The sequence below is a fragment of the Passer montanus genome, unplaced genomic scaffold, assembly GCF_014805655.1.
Source record: "Passer montanus isolate IOZ18808 unplaced genomic scaffold, ASM1480565v1 scaffold97, whole genome shotgun sequence".
Classification (NCBI taxonomy): domain Eukaryota; kingdom Metazoa; phylum Chordata; class Aves; order Passeriformes; family Passeridae; genus Passer; species Passer montanus.
In genome coordinates this window covers 2,095,217-2,119,014 of record NW_024375145.1, presented here as the reverse complement: position 1 = coordinate 2,119,014, position 23,798 = coordinate 2,095,217, and the positions used below count along the sequence as shown (strand labels likewise).

The window sequence follows — 23,798 nt, the reverse complement described above, 5'->3', positions numbered from 1 at the left end:
TTGAAGGTATTCTTTAGCCACTTACCTTTCTCTCCCAACCATTACACTGAAATTATTTTGCCAGACTGATGTATTTTTAGACTTTTGGATTTAATCCAAGTTTACTGCATAATCTTGACATGACTGCTTAATCTCGGTGCTGTATTCTTTAAATTTCTCTGATTAGAAAAAGCCTTTCTAAATCAAGGGTCATTTAAAAATAGTTTACCAACCTTTCCCTTAAATATTTTGCAGAAATTAAACGCAGTCACTAGGTCTCTATCTGTGTTACACTATTGTACATCAGCTGGTCCATGTGAATCCCTGGGATTTACCTTACTAAAACCATAATCCCTTGACTTGATTTGATAGTTAGATTGTATGTGTGGCAGAGGCTTTAGGCAGAAGAATCAAATACATACTTGGAATTATTTCTGACGTGGGTGGTTGCAACAGGGATTTTCAGTGGCATATTTCTTAGAACAAAATGATTTCATATGTTCCAAGGACCAGTGAAAGTGAAATCAAATGCCTGAAATGCGTTGGACTCTGGATTGCTCCTGGTTCCTGACAGTCAGTTCTGATGCTGAATTGGTTTGTAACCCTTTGTGGAACAAACTCAAAGCCTGGCATAGTGAATGATTAAATATTCCTCTCTTATGACCAGAAGACTGCTGCTAAATGTTACACTTTGTGCTCTCAAGCCTCAAATCCCTCATGTAAAACCCCACAGAATGTCTGGGTTGGGAAAGAAGTCTCAGATCATTAGATAATAATTGGGGGGGGAAAAAAAAGGAAGGACTGTATTATTGAGCAGATATGATGTATTTTACACAGTGAATGGGATCTCATCTCCTTCATCCTTATTTTCACCACAGTTCACATGGTTTCCTTTTCCAGCTCTGCCACTCTTCAGCTGGCTAATATATGACAGCCCAATATTGTAAATTAAAAAATGGAGGAAGGCAGGATCTCTGGCAGTTTAGATTTCTTACCAACAATAAAAGACTCACTTTCTGACATGTTTCTGTGCAAATGTGTGAAACCCATTTACTTGCTTGAGAATGTATGACCAACAAGGATGGGAATCTACAAACACCTGTGCAAACTTTTTTAGGCATAATGAAGTAAGAAAAATATAATCCCTTTTGCGGTGCTTTTTGTGCATTGGGAAGCCTTTTCTTTTGTGGTGCATATATCAGAGAGGCCTTTTCAGTTTTAATCTGTGGATGAGAAGTGCTGTACCCCAAGCCTGGGGTTTTTGGTATTTGTTTTTTATACAGGTCAGAAAGCAGCAGTGGTGTTTGCTGAGGTGTCAGGATTCAAGCCAGGCTGAGTGGTGAGGCTGGCCTACAAATCTGGGGTGTATCTGATGGATATTACCAGAAGGATATTAGATTACATAATTTATTATTTTGATAATTTCTGATTGATATTATCTGATGTATATTATTATTTGCCATGTGCCCGGTGGGTCCTGAATGTTCTCCTTCCACATCCCTGGGACTCTCTGGGGCTTGCTGGGGTCTCCCCAAAGTCTGGAGTGTGATTTTCTCCCATTGCTGGGTGCTAACACACCTTCAGGGTGGGCCTCCAGGGTGGTTCATTGAAACTGGCACTTCAAATCAGCCTCTGAAATGAAGTGTTTTTTGCTGGGAAAGGCCCCAGAAGCTTCATGACTCTGAATAACTTGCAGTAGCTCTTGTGAACAGATTTCTCTTTGTGTAGCTAAACCCTTAAAAGTGGATATTATTATTATATCATCAAAACTTTGGACAAGTTAATTACTATGGTCAGGAATCATGTGCTGTTTTATTAATCTCAGGCTAATCTTAGAATGGTTTGGTTTGGAAGGAACCCTAATGACATCTTGTTCCAGCCCCCTGCCATGGGCAGGGACACCTATTGGATACAGAAATGCTGTAACTGGAGTGAGAGGTTTTGACATCTTAACTGAAATAGAAAAGAAAATGTGCATCTTTAGTTTCTTTAAAGTATATGGTGCAGAATTTACTGTGATACAGATATTCCTCTGGGGTGAGGTGGATTTTAAAGTTGCAATACTGTAATTTATCTCTCTATCCAGCACATACTTTTTTTTAATCTTTGGTGATAGTGGAAGCTATAAAAGTATTAGCTTTTTGATAAGGTGTTTAATGTGGAGATTTATGTCTATTCAGCACCTGTATTTTTAATCTTTGGTAATAGAAGAAGCTATAAAAATACCAGGTTTTTATTGAAGTGCACAAAAGAAAACATCTGAAGGTGAGACTGGATTTTTTGCATAACACAATCTAAAGACAAGTACATGAACAGAGTGATTAAATAATATTGAAAGAAGTAATTCAGTGAAACTAGCAATGCTGTCAGGTTAACTTTGTGTTTGACAGCCTGTGGTAAAAATTCTGTATCACCATTATGTGCAGATACTATTTGTGGCACCAGTGCATATTAATTTCAACAGATAATGGTGAAAAACATTTCTTGAAAGTAGCACTCACTGAGGCAGCTGCCCACTTAGATGATTAATAATTAGAAATACTGCTGGCATTTCTAATGTGGAAAGATTGCTTCCTTCAGGAGAGGAACAGATATTTACCATGGAGTGTTTCAGGTTGTTTCACTGTCGGGTCTGGATGTGGGCAGGTCCACCCAGAATCCTGATTAAATTATTTGTTATTGTCAGTGTGCACATCAAGATTTGTAGAGGTGTGGAGGGAGCTGGGGGGCTCAGCCTGGAGGTTTGGGGGGACCTGGCTCTGCCCAAGTCCCTGACAAGAGGGGCCAGCTGTGCTCAGCTCAGTTCCCTCTCACACAAATGGAGATCTCCATTTATTGGTTCAGCACATCAGCATGAAGTGCAGAGAATGTGGATCTGGGTGAACGTGGGGCTCATTTTCTACAACAAGCTAATTACTGCTTAAAAATTGATGAAAATCTGATGGCCATACAGGTTTGCTGAATTGATCTCTGGAGGCTTTAATTTTTTCCTTCCCTCTTACTATTTTTTTTTGTAGCTCACTGAAAACTGTCTCTGTAGGCTTCTCTCTCTTTTCCTCCCAGCTTACTGAAGTTCTTTTCCTTAATGTTACCTTGGTAAAGACTTCGCTGCTTTAATATATAATTTTCATTGTGACTTTCATTGCTGCAATTAAGTGGCTAATTGAACAGTTTATAATGTCTGTTCCTAATTGCTTCTGCAATAGGTTAACTGTGAAAGGCATAGAAAATTAACATACATAATGTTGCCTGTGTTACCTTTTGCTGAAAAAAGCCTCAGAGATTGTCTTTTTTTTTTTCTTTATGGGCAAAAAAACCTGCTTAAAATGCTTCAGTATTAAACTTTCTTTGATATTGAATCTTAGATGCTATCTACAGCATAATATGCTGTACTTTAAAAATGCCCATGAAGTGTAAGTGTAGATAGAAGATACATTTGGGATTGAAGTCTAACCTGCAGTAAAAGATGTGAGACTGCAGTTAAACACTTCCTGTCTTGCTTTTCTTGCCAAAAATACAGAGCAGCAATTTGGCCTTTCTGGATTGTCTGCTGTAAGAATAGAGCAAAACTAATACAAGCCTCCAGAAAGCCCTCCAATGGGTTTATCACAGAAGAAATAGAAGTTTAATCTGCCTGTGCTATTTATAATACAACATGGGCTTTTGAGCTGCTTTTATGCCAGAAAAATAGTAAAGTACAGGTCATATGGGGGGGTGTTCCCAGCTGTTCCTGGAGTATGCACTGAATGGAATGGAGAGCAGCACAGTGCAAGAACAAATCTGACAAAAACTAAGAAAAATGCAAGCTTCTCAAGTCTGTCTTAAAAGTTAATTTTTTTAAAAGACATTCAGGGGCTTAGTGTAGCAATTTCATTATTATTAAAAGTATAACATAATCATCATTTCAGCATATGGATTTTTTTTATAAAGCTACAGCAGAATGAAAAGAGAAGCAGTAATATGAATGTAGGTAGAAAGTGTCTTGTTTATTATTAAAACTATTTCTTTATAAGTAAATATTGCTGACACAAAAAAAAAGATTGTCCATAACAGCTGAGTTGGGAAATGCTGCATCTGGAAAGTCTTGGTTTTCAGGTGACTGGGTCTATAAATGTGTTTTCCATATATCTTCCTATTTCCTTGTCATCCCAGTGGTAAAAACTCTAAATAACTTATTTGAACTGTTGATTAGTAGAGCCTGTACAATACTGCTCTCGAGAAGGAAGATTTCTCACGCTGACCTTTTTCTCCTCTGTGTTTAAACTGTTCTCCTCCTCTTGTTCTTTACTAGTTCTGAAATTTACCTGTTTCCCATTTCTAAATCATACTGACTTTTCAGATCTGTTTGATTACAGGCCTAGCTTTGGTCTAGTCCTCTTCCTTGCTGTAAATGTCTTCCATACTGAAAAAAAAAAATCCTTTTTTCAGGGGTTTTTCATTCACTTTATTTCTTGATACACTTTGTTTTATTTCTTCCGTGCCGAAGGGAGGCCTTGAAATTTAATTGCACAGGCAATTATTCTTCACCTTTCTGAAGCTGAGTGCTGACCCCAGGAGTGTCTGTGCTGCGATGGGCAAGGCTGAGTTGCACTGATGCTGCAGAATTTCTTTGGTCTAGACATTCACATTTCACCGTCTGCGAGCACCTTTCCTTTTATTGCACAGAAATATCCTGGAAGCCTTCAGTTTACCCAAGTCACCTCTGTTGCGTTGTAATTTTTATTGGTTTTAAATCTTGCCCTGACTGCTGCGTGGCTCTGTTTGTGTGCAGGGTTCAACAACTCGGAGCGCACGTGCGACAAGGAGTTCATCATCCGCAGGGCCGCCACCAACCGCGTCCTCAACGTGCTGCGCCACTGGGTCTCCAAACACTCACAGGTACCCCCTCAAACTCGCAGGGATCCGTATCTCACACTGCTCCTGCCACGGGGGCCCCACCCAGCTGCTCTGCCTGTGGTAAACAGCTCCTGTTTTCATGCTGGAGTTTATTCATTTATTTATTTGCGGGGAATTTTGCATGGGGAACCGCGCCTGTGGGTGCGGTTTGTGGCGGCAAAATGGTGTTGGCAGGGGAGGGAGGGCAAGAAACACGAGTGGATTGTGCAGAATCATAGAGAAAATGTCCTTCAGGCTGTCAGGTGCTGGGAGGATTTGGCATGGATGCAGAGGAGTATTGAAAGTTGGGAAGGGAAGTTCAGGGAAGGGAAAAGGAAAAGGAAAAGGAAAAGGAAAAGGAAAAGGAAAAGGAAAAGGAAAAGGAAAAGGAAAAAGGAAGGAAGGAAGGAAGGAAGGAAGGAAGGAAGGAAGGAAGGAAGGAAGGAAGGAAGGAAGGAAGGAAGGAAGGAGTTTTTATACACTTAGTGCAGATGGTGCTTCATGGCTCTTACAGACTGCTTTGTCACTTCAGGCTGCTAATAAAGGATACTTAATCTCAAAAGCTAACTGCAGCAATGTCAAACTCTCTTACGTGAAATCAATTCCCTTTTTCCCATATAAAGGGTTTAATTTTCTTAGAGGCTAAGTTTGCTAGAGAATTAACTCAGTAAGAGGTGTAAGTGGGAAAATTGGTTTGTTTGGAAAGCTGAAGAGCCCAGAAGAGATTACTAAAATCTATCTTGGTATCACAGGAGTGATTAATCATTTCAAGTTATTGGGAGCAGCCTATGTACACCAAGTTTTGACTCCCTGTTAAATTAAAGTCGGAATCAAGCAAATATTGAGTTGTAGCAGAAGTGTCAGCAGACTTCTATTACAGTTTTGTGTTACTCTAGGTGCTTATTGTGTTCCAGTTAATATTAAATGTCTTCTATGAGTTGAGCTGATCCTCTATGCTAATTAAAATTTGTGTAATTGTGGAAATGTGGAAAACTTTATCTGTGTTAGGCAATGCCTAGAAGTAGTTTCACTGAATTCTTTTGCAGTTGCTTTTGTATCACGTTTACAGTTGGGACTGCAAAAATACGAAGAGTACAAAGATAGTGAGTTCATTGTGCATTTTCAAAGTGGAAGCTGTTACCTGCACTCCCTGGTCTCTCGCTGCCATTTATTTTTTCTGTGGTAAAGGTGTCAGATTTTAATGCTTTAGCTCTTCTAGTCCATTGTTCTTCCAATACAGCAAATAATTCAAAATGCTTTGGGATGGAAAGTAAGAAGTGCTACAGCAGCAGAGCATATAATCAGATTTTTGTGTTGTTTACTTGTGAGACTAGGGAGAGAGAAAGGACAGGCCTGAGCAAACCAGAAAAGACTGACTAGTTGCTGCCAAAAAATATGGGACAGGACTACTTTAAGGAGGACTAGTGAAGAATTACTGTCTGGCCAAACAGTGTGAAATGTTGGCAGTGAAGATGTAGAGTCCTGGGAGAGCAGTAACTCCAAGCATATTTTACAGTAACAACACAAACTGCAGATCCTGAGCCACCAGTGGCTGGTGAGGGAATCCTGATTCAGTTTCCAAAATGACAAAACAATGTAAGCATTGAAATTCTTTAAGAACAACACACCTACCAAAAATTTTTTTATGTTTTCACATTTTTGTATTGTTCTCTGGATACTTGGCAACGCTGGTTGAGATATCATCTTCATGAACAGCCAAGAGCAGGTTTGATTCTCAAAAGAAAGGGCTGGTTTTGTTGTAAAAAAAAGTTCAAACAAAGAAAAAAACCCCAGCTTGCAGAATAAGTGAAAATAAGTGGATGTTTGCAAAGACAAATGAGCAATTTTGATAATTTTTCCTCTACCTGGCTTTGAATTCGGTTTTGCTGCAAAAAGTCCCAGCACCAAATGGGCAATTTCTCTCTGTGCAGAGACTTTTCTTCTTGCAGTGTGCTGACATCTTTGTGATCATCAGCAGCCCACACCACAACTAAAGATGACCAGCCACACACTCTCTCTTTTGCCAAAATGCCATTTCCTCATCTTTTGTCAAAATGCCATTTCCTTATCACTGGCTGCAAAGAGAATCAGAGTCCATGGCTGTGTAAGACAATTGGTGCAGGGCCTTGTGTTTGCTCTCTTTGCTCTAGAAAATCCTTGGCTGGGGTTTGGAAGGTCTGTGCTGGGCTGTGGAATCACTTAGCTTCCACTGTCTTGCAGCTGTGTCAAAACCACACTTGGGGATGGTTTAGCATTGCTCTATTTTTATTTTTTTTAATATTTATCTAAGCATGGGCAGCATGTAATGTAGGAATTGTCTGTGAGCAGAAAACAGAATCATTAAAATTAATGAATCAGCCTATTCAGTGAGGATGGGCTTTCATAAAGTGGCTTTGTTGTCTTGAAATCATTCTAAACAATTATTTAAAAATCATTAATTGCTCTTAAAACTTGGGTCATACACTATAGAAGCCTCACTTACATTTCAAGTAAATATGCACATGTAGTGCCAGATCTGCAAGCCTTTGTGGAGGGCACAAGGAGTTAATGGATGTCTTGAGGAGCTGTCAAGGCACAGATAAAATTTTGGGAACAAGCCATCCCCAGGTGAGGTGACACATACTTCCCTGCATGAGCAAGAGCAGCCAAACCTGTGCTGCTCAACAGCCAAAACCAGCACAGTATGAAAGGTAGCTTTAGGTATTCCAGATTGTTTTGTTTACATTTCTGTTCTTTTGGTTCCATACCCCTCCTCTTTGTTTTTTGGGTTTTTTTCTCCCATTCAGACACCTGCAAGCCAGCAAATCTTTCTTTTTGCCCTAAATAACAGCAGAGTGCTCGTGTTTCCATTTTGGTTTTGAAATGTGCCTGAGAGGAGCAGAGCAGGATTTTCCTGTTGCAAACAATGAACACACCAGTGATGAGGCAGAGGATGACAGGGAGCAGGAGCCTTGGTGGGGACAGAAAGGGCTCAGCAGGATAAAACTCCCACTGCCTCCTGCAGAGGTGGAAAAATAGGAAGGCAAAAGGGGGCCAGAGGCAGAAACTCTCGGTATTAGTTTTATGTGAGGTCTTGCAGCCTTGTTTTATTTAGCAATGCTTCCTTGCTTTTTATCTAAACACTTGTGTAGGAAAGTGAACCTTCTTCAGCTCCTGTGGCAAGCAGACTGAAGTGGGGCTTGTCCAAGGAGAAAGCTTGCACATCTGGCCCCTCCAGTCTCCCCAGCTCTGAGAGGCAGCTGAGGGCTTGGTCCCACTGCCCTCCCTGCAGACCTCAGCTGGAGCAGCTCTCTCACAGCCTCCTGGCTGCTGGACAGTGTCCATGAATCACTGACGTGGTGTGAGAAGCCAGGTGTCTGCTGAGGAGGGCAGGAGAAGGCTGCTGTAGTGTCCCAAATCTCAGATTGTATCCAGGTAGGAATGCTTGGCTCCTGCCCTGGGCAGAGCATCTCCCCATGGGATGATGGAATTTGATCAGCCCTGCAGGGACACTCCGTGGCCATGGACAGAGGATAATTAATAATTAATGGCCCATGAACAGAAGATAATTAATAATTAATGGCCCATGAACAGAGGAGATCTCCTGGAGGGAGGGTTGGGTGTGGGAGAGATAAAGAAAACTGCCCAGTGAACAGAGGATAACTGCCCCTCCTCTGACAGATGGAAATGGAATTCACACTTACCTTAAAACCCAGGACAGTCACCCAGTGACCACACAGCCTGGGGAGTGGACCATGGCTCATATTTGGAATAGAGGTCATGGTGTGTTCCTGATGCCTGCCCAGCCCCACTGCAGCTCGTGCTCTTGGCCACCCCCATGGAGCTGTGCTGAGCTTCCAGCAGCAGCATTGCCCAGGGAATTACTGACAGGGACATCCCCTGGAGACAGAAGGCTGTCTAAGAAAATATTATTTCAGTTAGTTACAAATTGCATTAGTTCACATGAATTGGACAATTCAATTCCTTCCTATTTCCTTTGAATAAAAACATAGAAAGTCCTTTGTATCAACCCCACTTACCTCATATTAAATGGTAGAAAGTAATGAATCAGATATTTGGTGAGTTTGTACTTAGTTAATTGTAGAAATATTAACAAACTACACTTCACAAGTTACACAGTATTTTGACTACGTTGCAAATTGACCTCAAGCTGCCTTGAAACAACTTATTTCTTGAAGTAAGCCAGACTTATTTCCAGCTCAGGGATGAGTTTTCCAGAAAACCAGTAATAATTCCATTTATCTCTGCCTTCCACCTGTGCCAGCGTTTTGTTGCATGTGAATTTACACAGATTTTGCTCGACACAATTGTGTGTGGTAGGTGAAGTGTGGATTTATGCTTCAAAATTAAATACTGTGGTGGAGGACTGGAGCAGTGGAGTGACTTCACTGAGCTCTGATGGTGTTTGATGTGCTGTGCACAAGATTAAGACTCACTCATCTGCTGCTATTGCAATCATTACCTGCTTTCTTTTTGGCATGAGGACAGATACAGGAAAATTGTAAGGCAATCCCCATCTACTTACAAATATTCCAAATTCCTTGCAAAAAGTCTTTTAGTGGATCTCTCTCCCTTCCTGCCTCTTTCTTCCCTCTCTCCTATCCTTCTTTAGTTCTTCTTACTGGGCTACTCAAGTATAAATCATGTTCCTGTTTTAGCTCAATTTTACCTGTCTGGATTGTTCAGTGTTCCTCACAATGTTCAGATGCAGAATGTTTCCTCTCACTGAAGAACACTTAAGAAAGGTGAGAGGGAAAGCTTCTGGGGTTTCACTGAGCTCATGTCAAATTTTGAAAATGTATTCTGTGTCTAAACCACCAACAGTAAATCTACTGGTTTTAGTTTTAAAATGCATCTTAGCATGGTGAAGTTGTTTGTTTTTTTTTCCCTTGCTTCCTGTTGCCTGTGCTGCACTCTCTTTTCTTCTGGCCAGTGATTTCAAATCTGAGTAATACCCACAAATCTTTAGGCTACTGTAGACTCTAAAGTATATTGCAGGTATGTGACCCTCTAATGAAAAACTGAACCACTGTCAGATTGAAAAAAATAAGTGTCTGCTGGGAAACTGAAGGATTCCTGTCTGACCAACTGTATTGCTTCTCTGATATGTAAATTATAACTAGGAATCAAAAAAGTGGTGTAAAATTATGTAGAGAGCTGTGATGCACATATATCCAAGACATAAATAGCTACCTGTGGATCTAAGTGTCCTATAGTATAAACAGATAAATATTCATGTGTGACACCCATAATACAGCTAGACATAATCAGCATGTATTTAGAGTTATTTAGTTATTTTTTAATTGTACTTAAAATTGTTTGCTAAGTGTTTTGGTGTTTGTATCATTTTTACAATACAAACCTTTCAGCCTTTCTCCACAAAAGTCAAGTGCATGTACATTTTAAATGCAATATTTTCCCTGTTATTTCTTTAATATATATGGCTCATCACACTGGAATCTCAGTACCACTTAGAGAATGGCCTTCACTAGCAAAAGAGATTAGTTCTTAATGCCTTCTGATTCCCACCTTTTTCTATAGTTTTCGTTTTCCTCATCACACTTTGAGAAACAGATTGCATTATTTCAAAAAAGAAAAGGATAAATTTGGATAAAAGGATAAAATAATAAATCCCCAGCAATCCCAGCACAACTATCTTATGGAGATTACTCAGTAAAACAAGTTTTAATGATAATGACCAAATTATTAATTCTGATTATTCTGATATTATAAGAATTAGCATGTAACCATGCAAAAACTGGAAATTATTTGATTTGGCTGAATCTGATAATTATAGGTGAGGCTCTCCCATCCTATTTGCAAATGAAAGAACTTTTACAATTCTAGACTTTTTTGACAAGACATCCTGAGAGAAAATACCTCATAATGAAAAGGGTCAGGCAGTTGTGGTTTGAAAGCTGTGCTTGGAGATGAAACCCTGGCCACAGTGATGTGATCTGCCTGAGGACTTTACCCAGCAGTGCTGAATGAAGATGGGGGATGTGTCACCTTGTTCATATTATTTGGGATATTCCTGTAGCACAGGTTGCAGAGATACCATCCTCTTTCATACAGTGTCTGCCGCTGAGGTAGACAGGAAAAACTCATTAATTACACTGGTTGCTTGGGCTTATGTGGACTCAAGGTTTCTCCTTTCACTAAGTTCTGACAGTTTTGTATTTCAAATTATTTTCTTGCACAGCACTGTCATGTAGGTTAGTTGCATTCCTCATGTTTTCTCTAATTAGTCCCATTTCCATACCCCAAATATATGGAAAGGCTCTCTTGTCTTTCCTTGCTAACAGGCTAAAGCAGCTCCTAAGGGAGGCATTTCAGAGTGTGGCTATACAAAATGTGCTTTAGAAAACAGAGTGCAGTGCCCAGGAAGAATTTTTGCTTATCTTTGAGCTGAACGTTTGATAGCCCAGCTTTCTGTTCTCCAACACCCTCAAATATGGGTAAACCTCCAGAAAAAATAAGACACAGATATTAATCAGTTCCAGAGTATTAATTAGCTGAGGCCCAGGTGAGGGGGCTCTGGAGGAGTGAGGAGGAGGTGCTGTAACAGGAGGGAAATGCCCAGGGCTGGTGATTTCTGACATTGGAGCAATAACCTTTCTCCAAAGTGCTGTGAGGGTGGCTGTGGCATGTCCTGTGATGAGCACTCATTCCCCTCCTGCTCTGAACTCCCATTTCCAAATGAGGCTCCACCTCAGGTGTAATCCCTGCTTTATGCTTTAGCTCTGTCCAGCCTCTGCTCGAGGTCAGCCTTCCCTTCTCACCTGACTTGGTGGCTGTGGGGTGTGCTCACCTGAGCTGTGCTGCTCCCAGAGGCACACATCTCCAGAGCCCCTCAGCACAGCAGGGGCTGTGGGGGTTTTTTGGGAGTGAAACACCACGCTCTTGTGCCGAGGCGCCAAATCTTCCCCATTTTCAGTAACTTTGTGCCTCCTGTTGCCATGGAAATGAGAGGGTCCTGCTTGCAGGCAGCTGTGGGTTATCACGGAGGATCTGTGATGCACCAGGCAGCTGAAGAGATGGGGTTTGTTCTCCTGTCAAAATGTTATAAAACAGCTGAATAGAAGAAATTTTGGAGTCTACCCCAAGAGTTGCCTGTAACTTCCCGCCTCAAAGCTTGTACATTCTGTGTTTGTAGATTGTCTAATACTGTCTGATTTCTCCAAATTCAGACATCAGATGTAAGTGGTTGCTGCGTGTCCCTGAATCTCAGTCCTGTGTCAGGTATCAGTCTGCCCCAGAGGTAATTAAAATGCTGGAGCTCTTCAGTGCAGGGCCAGATTATTTAGTGAACTTAGTGGTTTGAGTACTCCACAAAAAGCAGATTTTCCAACAGGGTGGGTGTGAGATTAGAAACACCAGAGGGGAGGCAGATGAGCGGAGAACCTCAAGGCAGCAGTGAGAGCAAGGGTCCTGCCCTGCTGGGCAGGGGTGCCAGAACTGCAGTTAAACACAGAGCATGTTTTGGGTCTTGGCCAGATGCAAGTGATAATCCAGAAAAGGAAGGTTCCCTGATCATCCCATCTCCACACAGAAGGCAAAAGTCAAAAAGGAGAAAAATCACAGCCTTTGGGAGATCCTACTTTTGTGGCTAGTTTACTCTTGCACCACAGCTTTCTCTAAATATTTTCAAACAGTAGTAAAAAAATTTAAAAAAATAAATAATTCAAACCTAATTGAAAAAGAAAAGGTAAACCCATTATTTTAGTTGTTTGGTAAAACTGTTAAGACTAAAGGTAGTAAAACCTTTTTCTTTTCAGGATTTTGAGCTGAACAACGAGCTCAAAATGAATGTGTTAAATTTGCTGGAGGAAGTTTTGAGAGACCCTGACCTTCTGCCACAAGAAAGGAAAGCTACTGCAAACATACTGAGGTAAATACATTTCCAGTTATTTCACATGTTAACTGTAGGAGAGAGGGAGACAGACTCTGTATCACAGAATTCACAGGGTTGGGTTTCCCTCCAGAGTAATTAATTTGGAAGGATTACTAAGTATTTCATGAGCCATAAAGCAGAGCCTGTTTTAAGTTTCATTCATAAAAATACCTGTATTGGAAAGCTTTGCTGCTGAACAGCTGGCAAGCCATGAGTTCAGCCTTCAAGTATGAGTGAAAACAGCTCTGTCTACAAAGTGTGAATATTTCACTGGCACTAGTTTCAAGTCCATTGTTCTGCCATCCTGAGGATCAGTAAACATTTAAAGACTAAGCAATAATTAAATAAATAAATTAGTTGAAACATCTATAGACTAAGGGGTTATTAAAATAAAACATCATGAAATGCAAAGATAAAAATATGGTGTGCTTTATTAACATTTATGTAAGTATTCTGCAGGTAAACCAATAAGTGGGCAGTAAATAGAATATGCCTGAGTTTTCTAAGACCATTTGACAGGTTTCCAACAGCTATATGAACAAAAAGGTCTGAAAAAATCACTTGGGAGCACAAATATCAAACACAAGATAAAAAGCACAGATAAGTTGTTATTACATGCACCTTTTTTCTTTCATAAACAAAAATAATCTTCCTTTTAATAATACTGTGTATGCTGTTATTCCATGTAAAAGCATTGTTTTCTGTTTCTTTGGAAGAGACAGCAAGTCAAAAGAGCAAGAAGGAAGAGGATGATGTGGATTTTTATGATGCTTGTGACAGCAAAGGTTCTTCTCACAGTGGGTAAAATTACCCTAAAACTTTCAGCTTCCTAAGGAAATGTTTTAAAACAAGCCTGGCTGAGTATTCTGGAGAGTAATGGATTTATAGGCCTTTGCCATACAACAATTTCTTGTACCCAGTTTCAAATGAGCCAATTTCCACTAGCAGTTACATGAAGAAATGGACCTTTGTATTTATGTGTAAACAATGAATTGTCTCCATTTGCATCCTTTCACTGCAGTTCTAGGAAATGGCTGTTATTGTTTGTCCTCTCTCCCCTCCTAGAAATGATTACTGAGTACCTGAGCACAGTGTCTGATACACCAGTGAACACAGTTCATCAGATATTTCCATTTTTACAAATTTTCCCAAATTCAGACTGAATTTTTGACCATTCTGTGAACTGACTTTTTTTTTTGGCAAAACAAAAAAAAAAAAAAAAAAAAGAAAAATAGTTTTTTCTTTTAGCCTTGGTTAAAAACTCCTTTTTTTGTTTTTCAAAGCTGGTGGTGCTGCTAAACATACATGAATGCTGGACAACTTGATGAGAACTATTTGAATCCTGCTTCTATGTGAATTAAATCTCAGTACAATTTCTCACCCTTTCACTGGAAGGGGGAGGTGTTCAGATCACCTCTGGGAGCTGTCTGCTAATTAAGAGTGATTTCCAGAGTTTAGCAAAGCACTGTAACTGCTGCTGGACACACAGGCTCTCAGCAAGGCTTTATAGCTAATTGGGTAATCATTTATGGGATATAAAGAACAATCTTGCAGAATATAAAGATGTAATAATCCTTATAAGATACAAGGAATAATCAGCAGCTGTTTGTGTGTAACTTTATCTATGATGCTGACACAGGAGTGCACATTCCTTTGCTCTTCCAAAATCCTTAATTTTTATTGCACATTCTTCAAATAGAAATATTTATAAGCTTTAAAAATAAGCTTAATTGCTGGTGGGAGCAGGGACCTGCTGTCCTGTGGAGACTGAGCACTCAGTCCTGGGGCACCCAGGGCTCCCTCTGCTTCTCAGCCTGGTGGTGGATTCAGAGGCAGAGCCAGCTGCTCTTTGGCAGCTCAGCTTTGCAGTAACCAGAATGTGGAATGGGGGAATAGCTTTCCTGGCAGGTTGCAGACATCCTTGTACAATTCTGGAGCAGATTTTGTGAGGGGTCAGAAACTAACAGAGTCAGGAGAGGTGGCATTGACCTGCCTGTGTCCTCTCTGACAGCACAACTGCATGAGCCCAGAGGGCAGACAGGGTTCCAGTGCCAGAGGAACACAGCTTTCCCTCCATTTCCCTGAAAGCAGAAGTGCTGCTGTGGTGCAGGAGGAGGCTGTGATGACGTGGGGCTTGTTCTGTGCCCCGTGGTGCCCTGGCTGGTTCAGTAGGTCAGGCCAGGACTGAGCCTGCTCTGCCCTAGACTGGAGAGCTCTGGCTGTTTGCTGCCTGCAGAGATCTCTGTTTGCTGCAGAACCAGCTCCTGCTGACCCACAACTGCTCAGCTTTGTGCCAGGGCTCCCCTGAGCCACCCTGGAGGGCTCCACGTCCTGCAGGGTCCTTCCCAGAGCATCCCTCCCTCCTCTGCAGCACACTGGGGATCCTCTGCCACGTCAGGTTACATCAGTGTTCTGAGCGTGGAGAGAGGGCCTGCAGTGGAAAAAAATATTTCCTGAGTTCCTTCAGCCTTCCGTAGGCTCTGAGGGCCATTGTGGAGGGTTTGCATCACCAAAGAGCCCTGTGGTGGGACCCTGTGGTTACCTGAAGCGTAACACCACAAAACAAAGGTCAGGCAGGGAATGCAGCACTCCTGCCACAGTCTCTCCCTGTCACAGGGGGGATCCTCTCCACCAGAATTCTCTGAATTCAGGCATCCTGGCTCTGTCTGCATGGACAGTGACAGGACCCAGGCAGGGGCTGGTGACTTGGTCTGTCCCCTTGCAGAATGTGCAGAGGTGGTCCCAGGGTTTCTGTTTCTCTTCTGGCTCCTGTTCAGGATCTGGCTTGGAGAAAAGCTGCTCAGCCTGTGCCCTGCTCCTTGGAGAGATGTCATCCTTCTCAACTGAGACCTGTCATCTAGGTCTGCTTAGAGGGGAAATATAAATTACCTGGAACGGAAGGGCTTTTTTTACAGATATTTACAAACCACTTTGTTTGAAGGTTTCTGACAGCATGCTTTCCATGAGCAAGCACAGATCTGTTGTAACTGGAAGATGTGATTCAAAAAACTTTTGTTCAAAAGGTTTCTCTGGGATGGGTTAAAAATGGGAAGGAGTAATCCAGTGGATGTGTCCTTCATAAAAATGGTCACTCACCCGTTTGCCAAGCGAGTGCTGTAAAATGTTGTTGTTCTGCAGAGGTGCTTGCTGCAGGCATTTTGTCTAAAACATGTATTCTATCAGAATTCTGGGTTGCCTGTCAGCTGTCACTGTAGGCCCTGGCTTCCCCACATCTCAGGTTTTGTAGTGTACTCTTGATTCTGAAAGGCTGACAAATGCAGAATGGGCTTAGGACAAGAATTTCTTGTAAAAAATGCCATTTCAAACATTCATGAAAAAGATTCATGCTTTCTGAGGCTTAACACTGGTATTTTCTATGTCTCCCTGAAGGATGTTGGGTACAAATAATGTCTTTTCACAAACTGCCTCAGCCTTTGCATGCGTGCACATCCTTGGAAAACCCATCCCCTTGTTAGCAGAGATCAGAGGAGCAGGACAGGTTGGTTTGTGTTCCAAAGATCCATCAGGTCAGCTCTGGGAAAGGCTCTGTTTGGAACGTGAATGACAAGGAAAATGTTGATGGGAGATGCTGAGCTGCTTCATGCCTTGAGTCATCAAACAAAGCAGCTGGTATTTCTTGCTTGATGGGATTTCTGTTGTGTGCACTGACAGGGTTTCTCTTCAGGGTAAAAATGCTTTTTTTAATTCAGTATCTGTTCTGAAAGCTAGGCAGACCTCCCAATATATGTTTTGCATGAGATTTTATCAGCCTGATTTGCTAATCCCCAAAATCTAGATAAAATTTAATTGATAATGAAGCAGGAAGGTGTAAGTTCAGACAGAACAGTGAATAACTTTGATAGATAATGCTATCTGGAGAAAAACAGGTTGCTTCCAGAAACAGCTCCTCCTCCTCCTTCTTCTTCAGACTAAACATACATGAAATCGAGGGATATGCAGATGTCAAAAAGTGATGGATGAACAATTTTTCAGCCTTCTGTGATCTCACCAAACAACACATTTCAGGCTCTCTAACATGCCCTAGCTTCTAAATATTTTTAATATGCTTTATGTGCCGCAAACAAAGGATGAGACACATGCTTAGTACTTTCAAGTAGACATTTTTTGTAATATTTGGCCTGGTCAGGCATGAACAACAGTGAGAGAGAGAGAGAGAGAGAGAGATATAGAGAAAGACAAAATGCTACCTGATGATTCTAAGAATTAGAAGATATTTATTTTATATTTTCTTCCTTCATTTGTAAAGATACTGGAGGAGTATCTGGAGCATACTGGAGGACACACCCTGTTCTGTCCTCCCTAAGAGTGACTTGGCTCAGGAGAGCCCCTCTGTGCCTTTGCTGTCTCCTGTGACTCTTTCCACAAGGATCTGCCTCTTCCCAGCTCCCAGGAGCTCTGCAGGGAGTGCAGTGGGAGCTGTCCCAGCAGGGCTGGGCAGCCCAGTGAGTGTCCCCAGTCCTCTGCTGAAACTGGGTGTCCCAAGGCTGACAACAGCACAGACTGAAGAGGAAGCTGCTGTTGATGCTGTCAAAAAATTACCATTATTCAGCCTACAGATCTGTTGTCCTCTGCAGTTTTCACTGTAGAATATTTATGCATGAAAGGAGAGTTGGTTTTGGGTTCTTTCATGAGACCACTGTGCTAGGAAACAAACATTTGTTTAGAATGACAGATTAGAAGTCTACATAAAACATGAGATATCATGGTGGAGAGTATCAGGAGGCAAAGATGGGGGGAAGTTGACAGTTCTGTCTTTTCAGAATCCCATGTTTCATGCTTTATTTCATATTAAGCAAATACAACAATTTCTGCATCAAAGGTGACAACCTGATCAAACATAAGCATAACATGAAGTTATGTTTAAGTATCTGAGATTTTAGAAGATTGATGAGAATTCCTGGGGCAGAGGGACAGGGCCTGTGTGGTTTTCATTGCCAGAGGCTGTTGTCACAGGACGAACAACACCTTCCTGCAGGCCCCCAGGCATGAGGAGCAGCACAGAATAAGCTGCTCTGCAGGACAGATTGGCAGGCTATTTACAGGGACTGAGGCTGCACTCCTTATTATCCGGGCAAGAAGCTTAGGGTTCTCCTGGAGAGGTAAACACGCCTGGCCCTGCAGGCACAAGGAGTTTCCAGCCCTTATGGGGAAAAGAAAAAAAAAAAAATTAAGTGTCCTTTCTGACAGCCTTGTGCATTCTGACCTATGTTCCTTCTCGAGGTTCCAGCCCTTATGGGGAAAAAAAAAAAAAAAAAAAAAAATTAAGTATCCCTTCTGACAGCCTTGTACATTCTGACCTATGTTCCTTCTGCCTAAATCTTCTCACTCTTGTATTACATAAATCCAGTGCTGTCACGGTTTCTTTGTGTCTGTAATTGCCACATGAAGGGTAAGGTCCTGTAATTGTGTGCCAATATGCTACATCAGGGTAGGTGTTCGATCAATACTTACTTTTGCCTAGTTAATTTTTGACCCATTACTGTAAAATAACCATAATAATCACAGGTTTTCTGTAGCAGATTTGGAAACATTCATTAACGCTTCTATTGCTGAAAGGAAATCATGCCCTTGCTACAAGTAAAAGCTGCATTTTGGTGTCCATTTCCACACACAGAGCTCAGCGTGGGACACTGAACTGGACAATTTCCACGGTTCATTAGCTGAGGGATCTTAAACCTCCATGGAAATATTTTGTCCTACGTGTCTCTGATGTTGTAACAGTTTACACATTTTTACTTAAAGCAGGACACGACTTCGTAGGCTACAGATTCATTTTTTGCCTTTACCTCCTCAATTGCAGACTTAAGATTTATTTTAAATAAAACATTTTGCTGGACTGTGATAAGGTTTTGTCATAACCATGGACAACTTTATTTACATAGGATGTTCTGCCACTTTATTTTTCAGGACTCTTTCTCAGGATGATCAAGATGATAACCATTTGAAAATAGAGGATATAATTCAGATGGTAAGTTGATCTTGAGAGTTAAATACTCCTAGAGAAATGTTGTGTGCTTGAGTCAATAAAATGTAACACAACTGCAACTTGTAACATATTTCTGGACAGATACACTGTTTTTTATACCAGGAATGTTGATTTCCATTTAGAGATTGTAAGATTTTGGAGCCCCTGTCAAAAATAAACACGTCAAAACTTTACTATTTGGATAAAATCTCAAGATTTAGAAAAAGGGGAAGATATTAATATATGTGAAATTACAAGTGCAGAATATGCAGAGTTTAATTAACCCACATTCATACTCCTGAGCTGCTGTGTGCCTGTTTTATGAGTTTCCAGCCGGGTGTTTGTGCTGTCTGTGATTGTTGTTAACCCTCATTTCTCCTGATCCCAAAGTCAATTACAGCCCCTGGAGGGTTCCCAGGCAGTTTTGTGTGCCCTGTGGCCCACGGAGAGACCCCTCAGAGCTGTCCTTGCTTTGCAGCCAGACTGCCCCAAGCCCGAGTGCTTCGAGACGCTGTCGGCCATGGAGCTGGCGGAGCAGATCACCCTGCTGGACCACGTCGTGTTCCGCAGCATCCCCTACGAGTGAGCACATGGATCTGGGGTTTGGACAGCTCCCTGCCCTTTCCCCAGGCCTCTGGCAGCTTTATGGGGGTGGCCAGCACCCCAAAACCCACTCTTGTTCACAAGTTATTTAATAATGGCTGGTTCGGTCTGTAAGAGAATAAAGTATTTATTTAACAGACAGAAAACTAACACACGTATGATTTAAAACTAATGCTACACAGGTATAAGGGCAAAAAGAAAACTATTACAAGTATGCAGTGTAAACACACCTCACACTGTGTACCTGTAAAAGGTACCCATTAATATTACAAGCCCCACCCAGCTGAGCGCAGCCACCTTTCAGGGAGTTTTAGAGTGATAGGGAGACTTCCCTGAGTCTCCTTTTCTCCAGGCTGAGCAGCTCACAGGGCTCGTGTTCCAAGAGCCACCATTTCTGTCCTGCTCACCTGGGGCTTCTCCTGCCTTGCCCGTTAATTCATGACACGTTAGAAGGGATTGTGCTCCAGCTCCCTGAGCCCCTGCCTCTCTCCGTGGCCAGATGAGCAACCTGGTGGCCTCTCAGATCATGAGCTACGCCGACGTGCCATCGCGGGCCAGCGCCATCGAGAAGTGGGTGGCGGTGGCCGACATCTGCCGCTGCCTGCACAACTACAACGGCGTGCTGGAGATCACCTCGGCCCTCAACAGAAGTGCCATCTACAGGCTCAAGAAAACCTGGGCAAAGGTGTCCAAACAGGTGAGAGGGACGCGACGCAGCGGGCGGTTCTGGTTCCGTCGCCCGCCGTGCCCAGGGGGGTGAGGCAGGAGCTCTCCTGTGAATATTTCTGCTTTGACACCTCCTGGGATGCAGGAAATGGAGAGGTGGAAACTTCCACAGATACTGGGGGGTTTGAGGTGCAGCCTTGGACGAAGCTTGGAGTGATGTAAAAATGAAAGTACAGAGAATTAAGCGGAAAAGTTATAAACTTGTGTTTTTGTCGTTGTATGAGTATACCTTAAGTGAGTGAGAAAATGTATTGGGTAAGATAGTGAAGGGTTTTGTAGTGTAGTAATGTAATTGTACAGAGTAAGGTAAGTGTTTAGATGTTATAATAGAGCATTTGTGTGTACCTGTAATTTTATATATATTATTTTATACTAGTATATGTATTAGATATATTACATATAATATATAATGCTATATGTAATATTATATAAAAATATATGCTGTATTTATTATTGTGTCTATAATTATTATAATTATATATATATAATTATATGCAATTTTAATATCATTTTATCCCATTGGATAAAATAATCTGCAGTGCAGCAGAATTAAGTAGAGGTAGTAGGTTAGAAAAACAAAATAACCTTTATCACAACTTACCATTGGGTTTGAATGTTCTATATTGCCTTGTAATGCAGAACTTGTGACTACCCTGACCTATGGCTGACTAGCTGCTCCTCTAAAGTCTCACAATCTTTGAAGCTGGAGCTGATGTTTATCCGAGTAATAAATTGTTTTTAGCCCAACGGTAGTCCCATCCCTTCATTAATAGTTGATAGTTGATAATAGTGGGACTGGCATTTTCTGTCCAGGAATTTTGCATGTAGTTTTTTTAATCTGTGGGAACAGATTAAATGTTTTCAAGGTAATTGGCAGGTGCCAATTGGCCTGAACAGCTGAAATGTCCAAGTAAACTAAAGTTAGGTAATTTCTGATAGACACATCTGGGTGGTTACAAACTGTGGTTGAAATCTGGTCATGTGCCTAAAATAGGAACAGCCTGTGCAGAAAGCCTTCTGGAAGGCCAGAACCTCTCCAATTCCTGGGTTTTTCTACCTAGAAAGAGACCATTCATAAAAAGTCTTTCTGATTTAGGAGCTCAAGTTTGGGTGCAGTGAATACTTCCCTTAAACCTTTACCTGGCTGCTGAGAATGTCAGCAAAAACTATGAGAATGACTGCCAGCCACAAAAGCAGGGCACACACATGAAAAAAAGGCCTGTCAGGATGAAGATGATTCCAGTCTTTTATGTTCTGTGTTCTAAATGGTTCAGAGAAATACAACTGAAATAAAATCTGACTGTACCACCTTCTCCATTCAGCTTTTTCTCATCTGCTTCACAGCTGGTGCTCTGTTCTTCTATTTAAAAATCTGTTAAAAGTTCTTTCAGTGCAAACTGCTATGAGTGAGCTTCCCTCCAAAAAGTTTTACAGATAGAAATAGTTTGATATTTAAACTTTTCAATAAAAAAAGAAGAAACCAAACCCACAGCAGATTGATGTTGTGGCACAGTCCTCTGGTACCTATTGGGAATGTGATCTGGGTTTTTCATCAGCCTGCTACATACAAGAAAGTGGCTCTGTCTGCCTACAGCTCTCTTAATTGGACATTCAGTTTCAAATAGGATGAATTTGTCATCATTCTCTACGCTCAAATCTCAAGTCAGCAGCATAAACAGGCTGAAAATCAAATTTATTTCACTTAAGAAGGAACCGGGGTCTGGTGATGCCCACTGACAGTGATTGGTGTAAGACATGAATATATATATATTTTTTTACAAACTCAGCTTTTCTCTGGGACTTGGAGGCAGAATCAGCTCAGTGCAAGCTCCAAGGCAGTGACCACCCCTTGCTGTCACCAGCATCAGTAAATGCAGCTGAGGATCCTCAGCCACATGTAGGGTCTGTTATGTTCCTGTGTGCACAGTAAACTGAATTCCAGACAATTAATGTAATAAATATGTGGGTTTTCCTCCATTTGCAGGGTAATATCAGCATAAATACAGGTTCTGTTTATCAGTCGTAATGCTGCCTAATCTCCACTTGCAGAAAGACAGGAGGAACTGCAGTAAAGCTAAATTCCTAATTCAGTAATGCCTGTTGTACTACTCTAGAAAATGGGGTGGGGATGATAAGTGAATTACACCTTGGATGTAATCTAATTCCAGTCATTTACATACACCAGCAATGACATTTGAAATGCATTTCCTTCCTAGACAAAGGCACTCATGGACAAGCTGCAGAAGACTGTGTCATCTGAGGGAAGATTTAAAAACCTGAGAGAAATGCTCAAAAAGTAAGCCTCCCTACAGTATACAACTGTGTTTTGTTGTAAACAGTAGATAGGTCAAGTTATAGATTAATTGGCTGTGATTAAACTTCAATAAGTTTTTTTTCTTTTTTTTCGCCTAATAACCTTTTAAATTCTAGGTTGGTTCTATTTGGCAGTATTGTTTTGCTGCACATGCTATGATTTAATACCCCTGATGGGTAAACAGTAGCTCCAGAGAATTACTGAAACAAATTAAACTATTTTTCTGTGTGAACATTCCCTGTTGGGTTTCACTTGCACTGATAAACTTTTTCAATAAGTGTACAGCCAGATTCATAGAGTGAAGTTTTTATGAAAAACAGGGTTGTTCTACTTAAGAATTTTAGGGGTTGGGACTAAGCCTGTGTCAGGTCACAGGCCCATTGGTATGACAATAAATTATGTTTCTGACAAGAAATTATGAGAGGAACATAGACACAGGACAAAGGCACAGGGATATTTCCTCTCCTGTGGCCTCCCAGCCTGCTGCAAAACAGCCTGCTGCTTTTGTGCAGCAGTCCTTGAATATTGTTTTCTTTAATTGATTTGCCAGATTGTGTTTGACATTCTGTAATTTTGGTATCCAGAATATTCCATGTCAAGTGTTCTACAATTTATGTAGAGCTGATTTCAGCCGTACAAAAACCTGAATTTTTGTGAGTTTTGTAATTGGAGGCAGGCTTTTCAGAATCGAGTGGCACAACTACCTCAAGTGAGGAGCTGAGAACTGAACAGCCAGAATAATTAATGGTCTATTTTAAAAATGCCATTAAGATTAGATATTGGGCAGAATGCATTCAGATTATCACAGGCAGAGCAAACACAGCTCAGGCAGAGCCAGAGGAGCTGTTTGTCCTGGAAAGGAATGCAACCCATGGATTAGAACTGGGCAAAGTAATAAAGAGTTTGTGCAAGTTAGAGAAAAATGCATTTGGAAATGTAGCTGCAGGAAAATAAGGTGATTTGCTCGTTTACAGCTGTAACCCACCTGCTGTTCCCTACCTTGGGATGTACCTGACTGACCTGGCATTTATTGAGGAAGGAACACCCAACTTCACTGAGGAAGGCCTTGTCAATTTCTCCAAAATGAGAATGGTAATTTCCAGTTTCCTACATGCTCCGCCAGCAGGTGTTTAACTGCGTGAGTTAATGATTGGTTTCACTGAAACTCCTCTGAATTTCCCTTTGGAGAAGCTGCTTTGGTGCTGTGCTAGAGGCAGCCTTGGGAGAGCATTTACTCGACCCAGTCTTCTATCCCCACCTTCTGGCAGGCTGGGTGATTTCACAGGCTGATTTTGTCCCCGGCTCACTTTCTCAGAAAGGACAGCAAAAGCAGCTGCCTGGAGCTCGTGGAGGAGCAAGAAAAAGCTTTTTTAAATAGCCAGAATTACAGGAATGCAGTGATTCACCAGGAAGCAGTAATC

The 23,798-nt window shown here is 41.5% G+C and overlaps 1 protein-coding gene across 1 annotated transcript in view; it reads left to right on the top strand.

Moving 5' to 3' along the window:
* The window catches only part of RASGRF2 (Ras protein specific guanine nucleotide releasing factor 2), a 124,130-nt gene that overhangs the window by 94,340 nt on the left and 5,992 nt on the right, over positions 1-23,798 (top strand). Inside the window, exons 18-25 of the mRNA XM_039696351.1 lie at positions 4,751-4,857; positions 12,633-12,745; positions 18,677-18,737; positions 19,213-19,316; positions 19,520-19,590; positions 19,814-20,034; positions 22,280-22,359; positions 23,352-23,469. Of these exons, the coding sequence (XP_039552285.1) occupies positions 4,751-4,857; positions 12,633-12,745; positions 18,677-18,737; positions 19,213-19,316; positions 19,520-19,590; positions 19,814-20,034; positions 22,280-22,359; positions 23,352-23,469 (875 nt within the window). The remainder of the gene's footprint in view (positions 1-4,750; positions 4,858-12,632; positions 12,746-18,676; positions 18,738-19,212; positions 19,317-19,519; positions 19,591-19,813; positions 20,035-22,279; positions 22,360-23,351; positions 23,470-23,798) is intronic.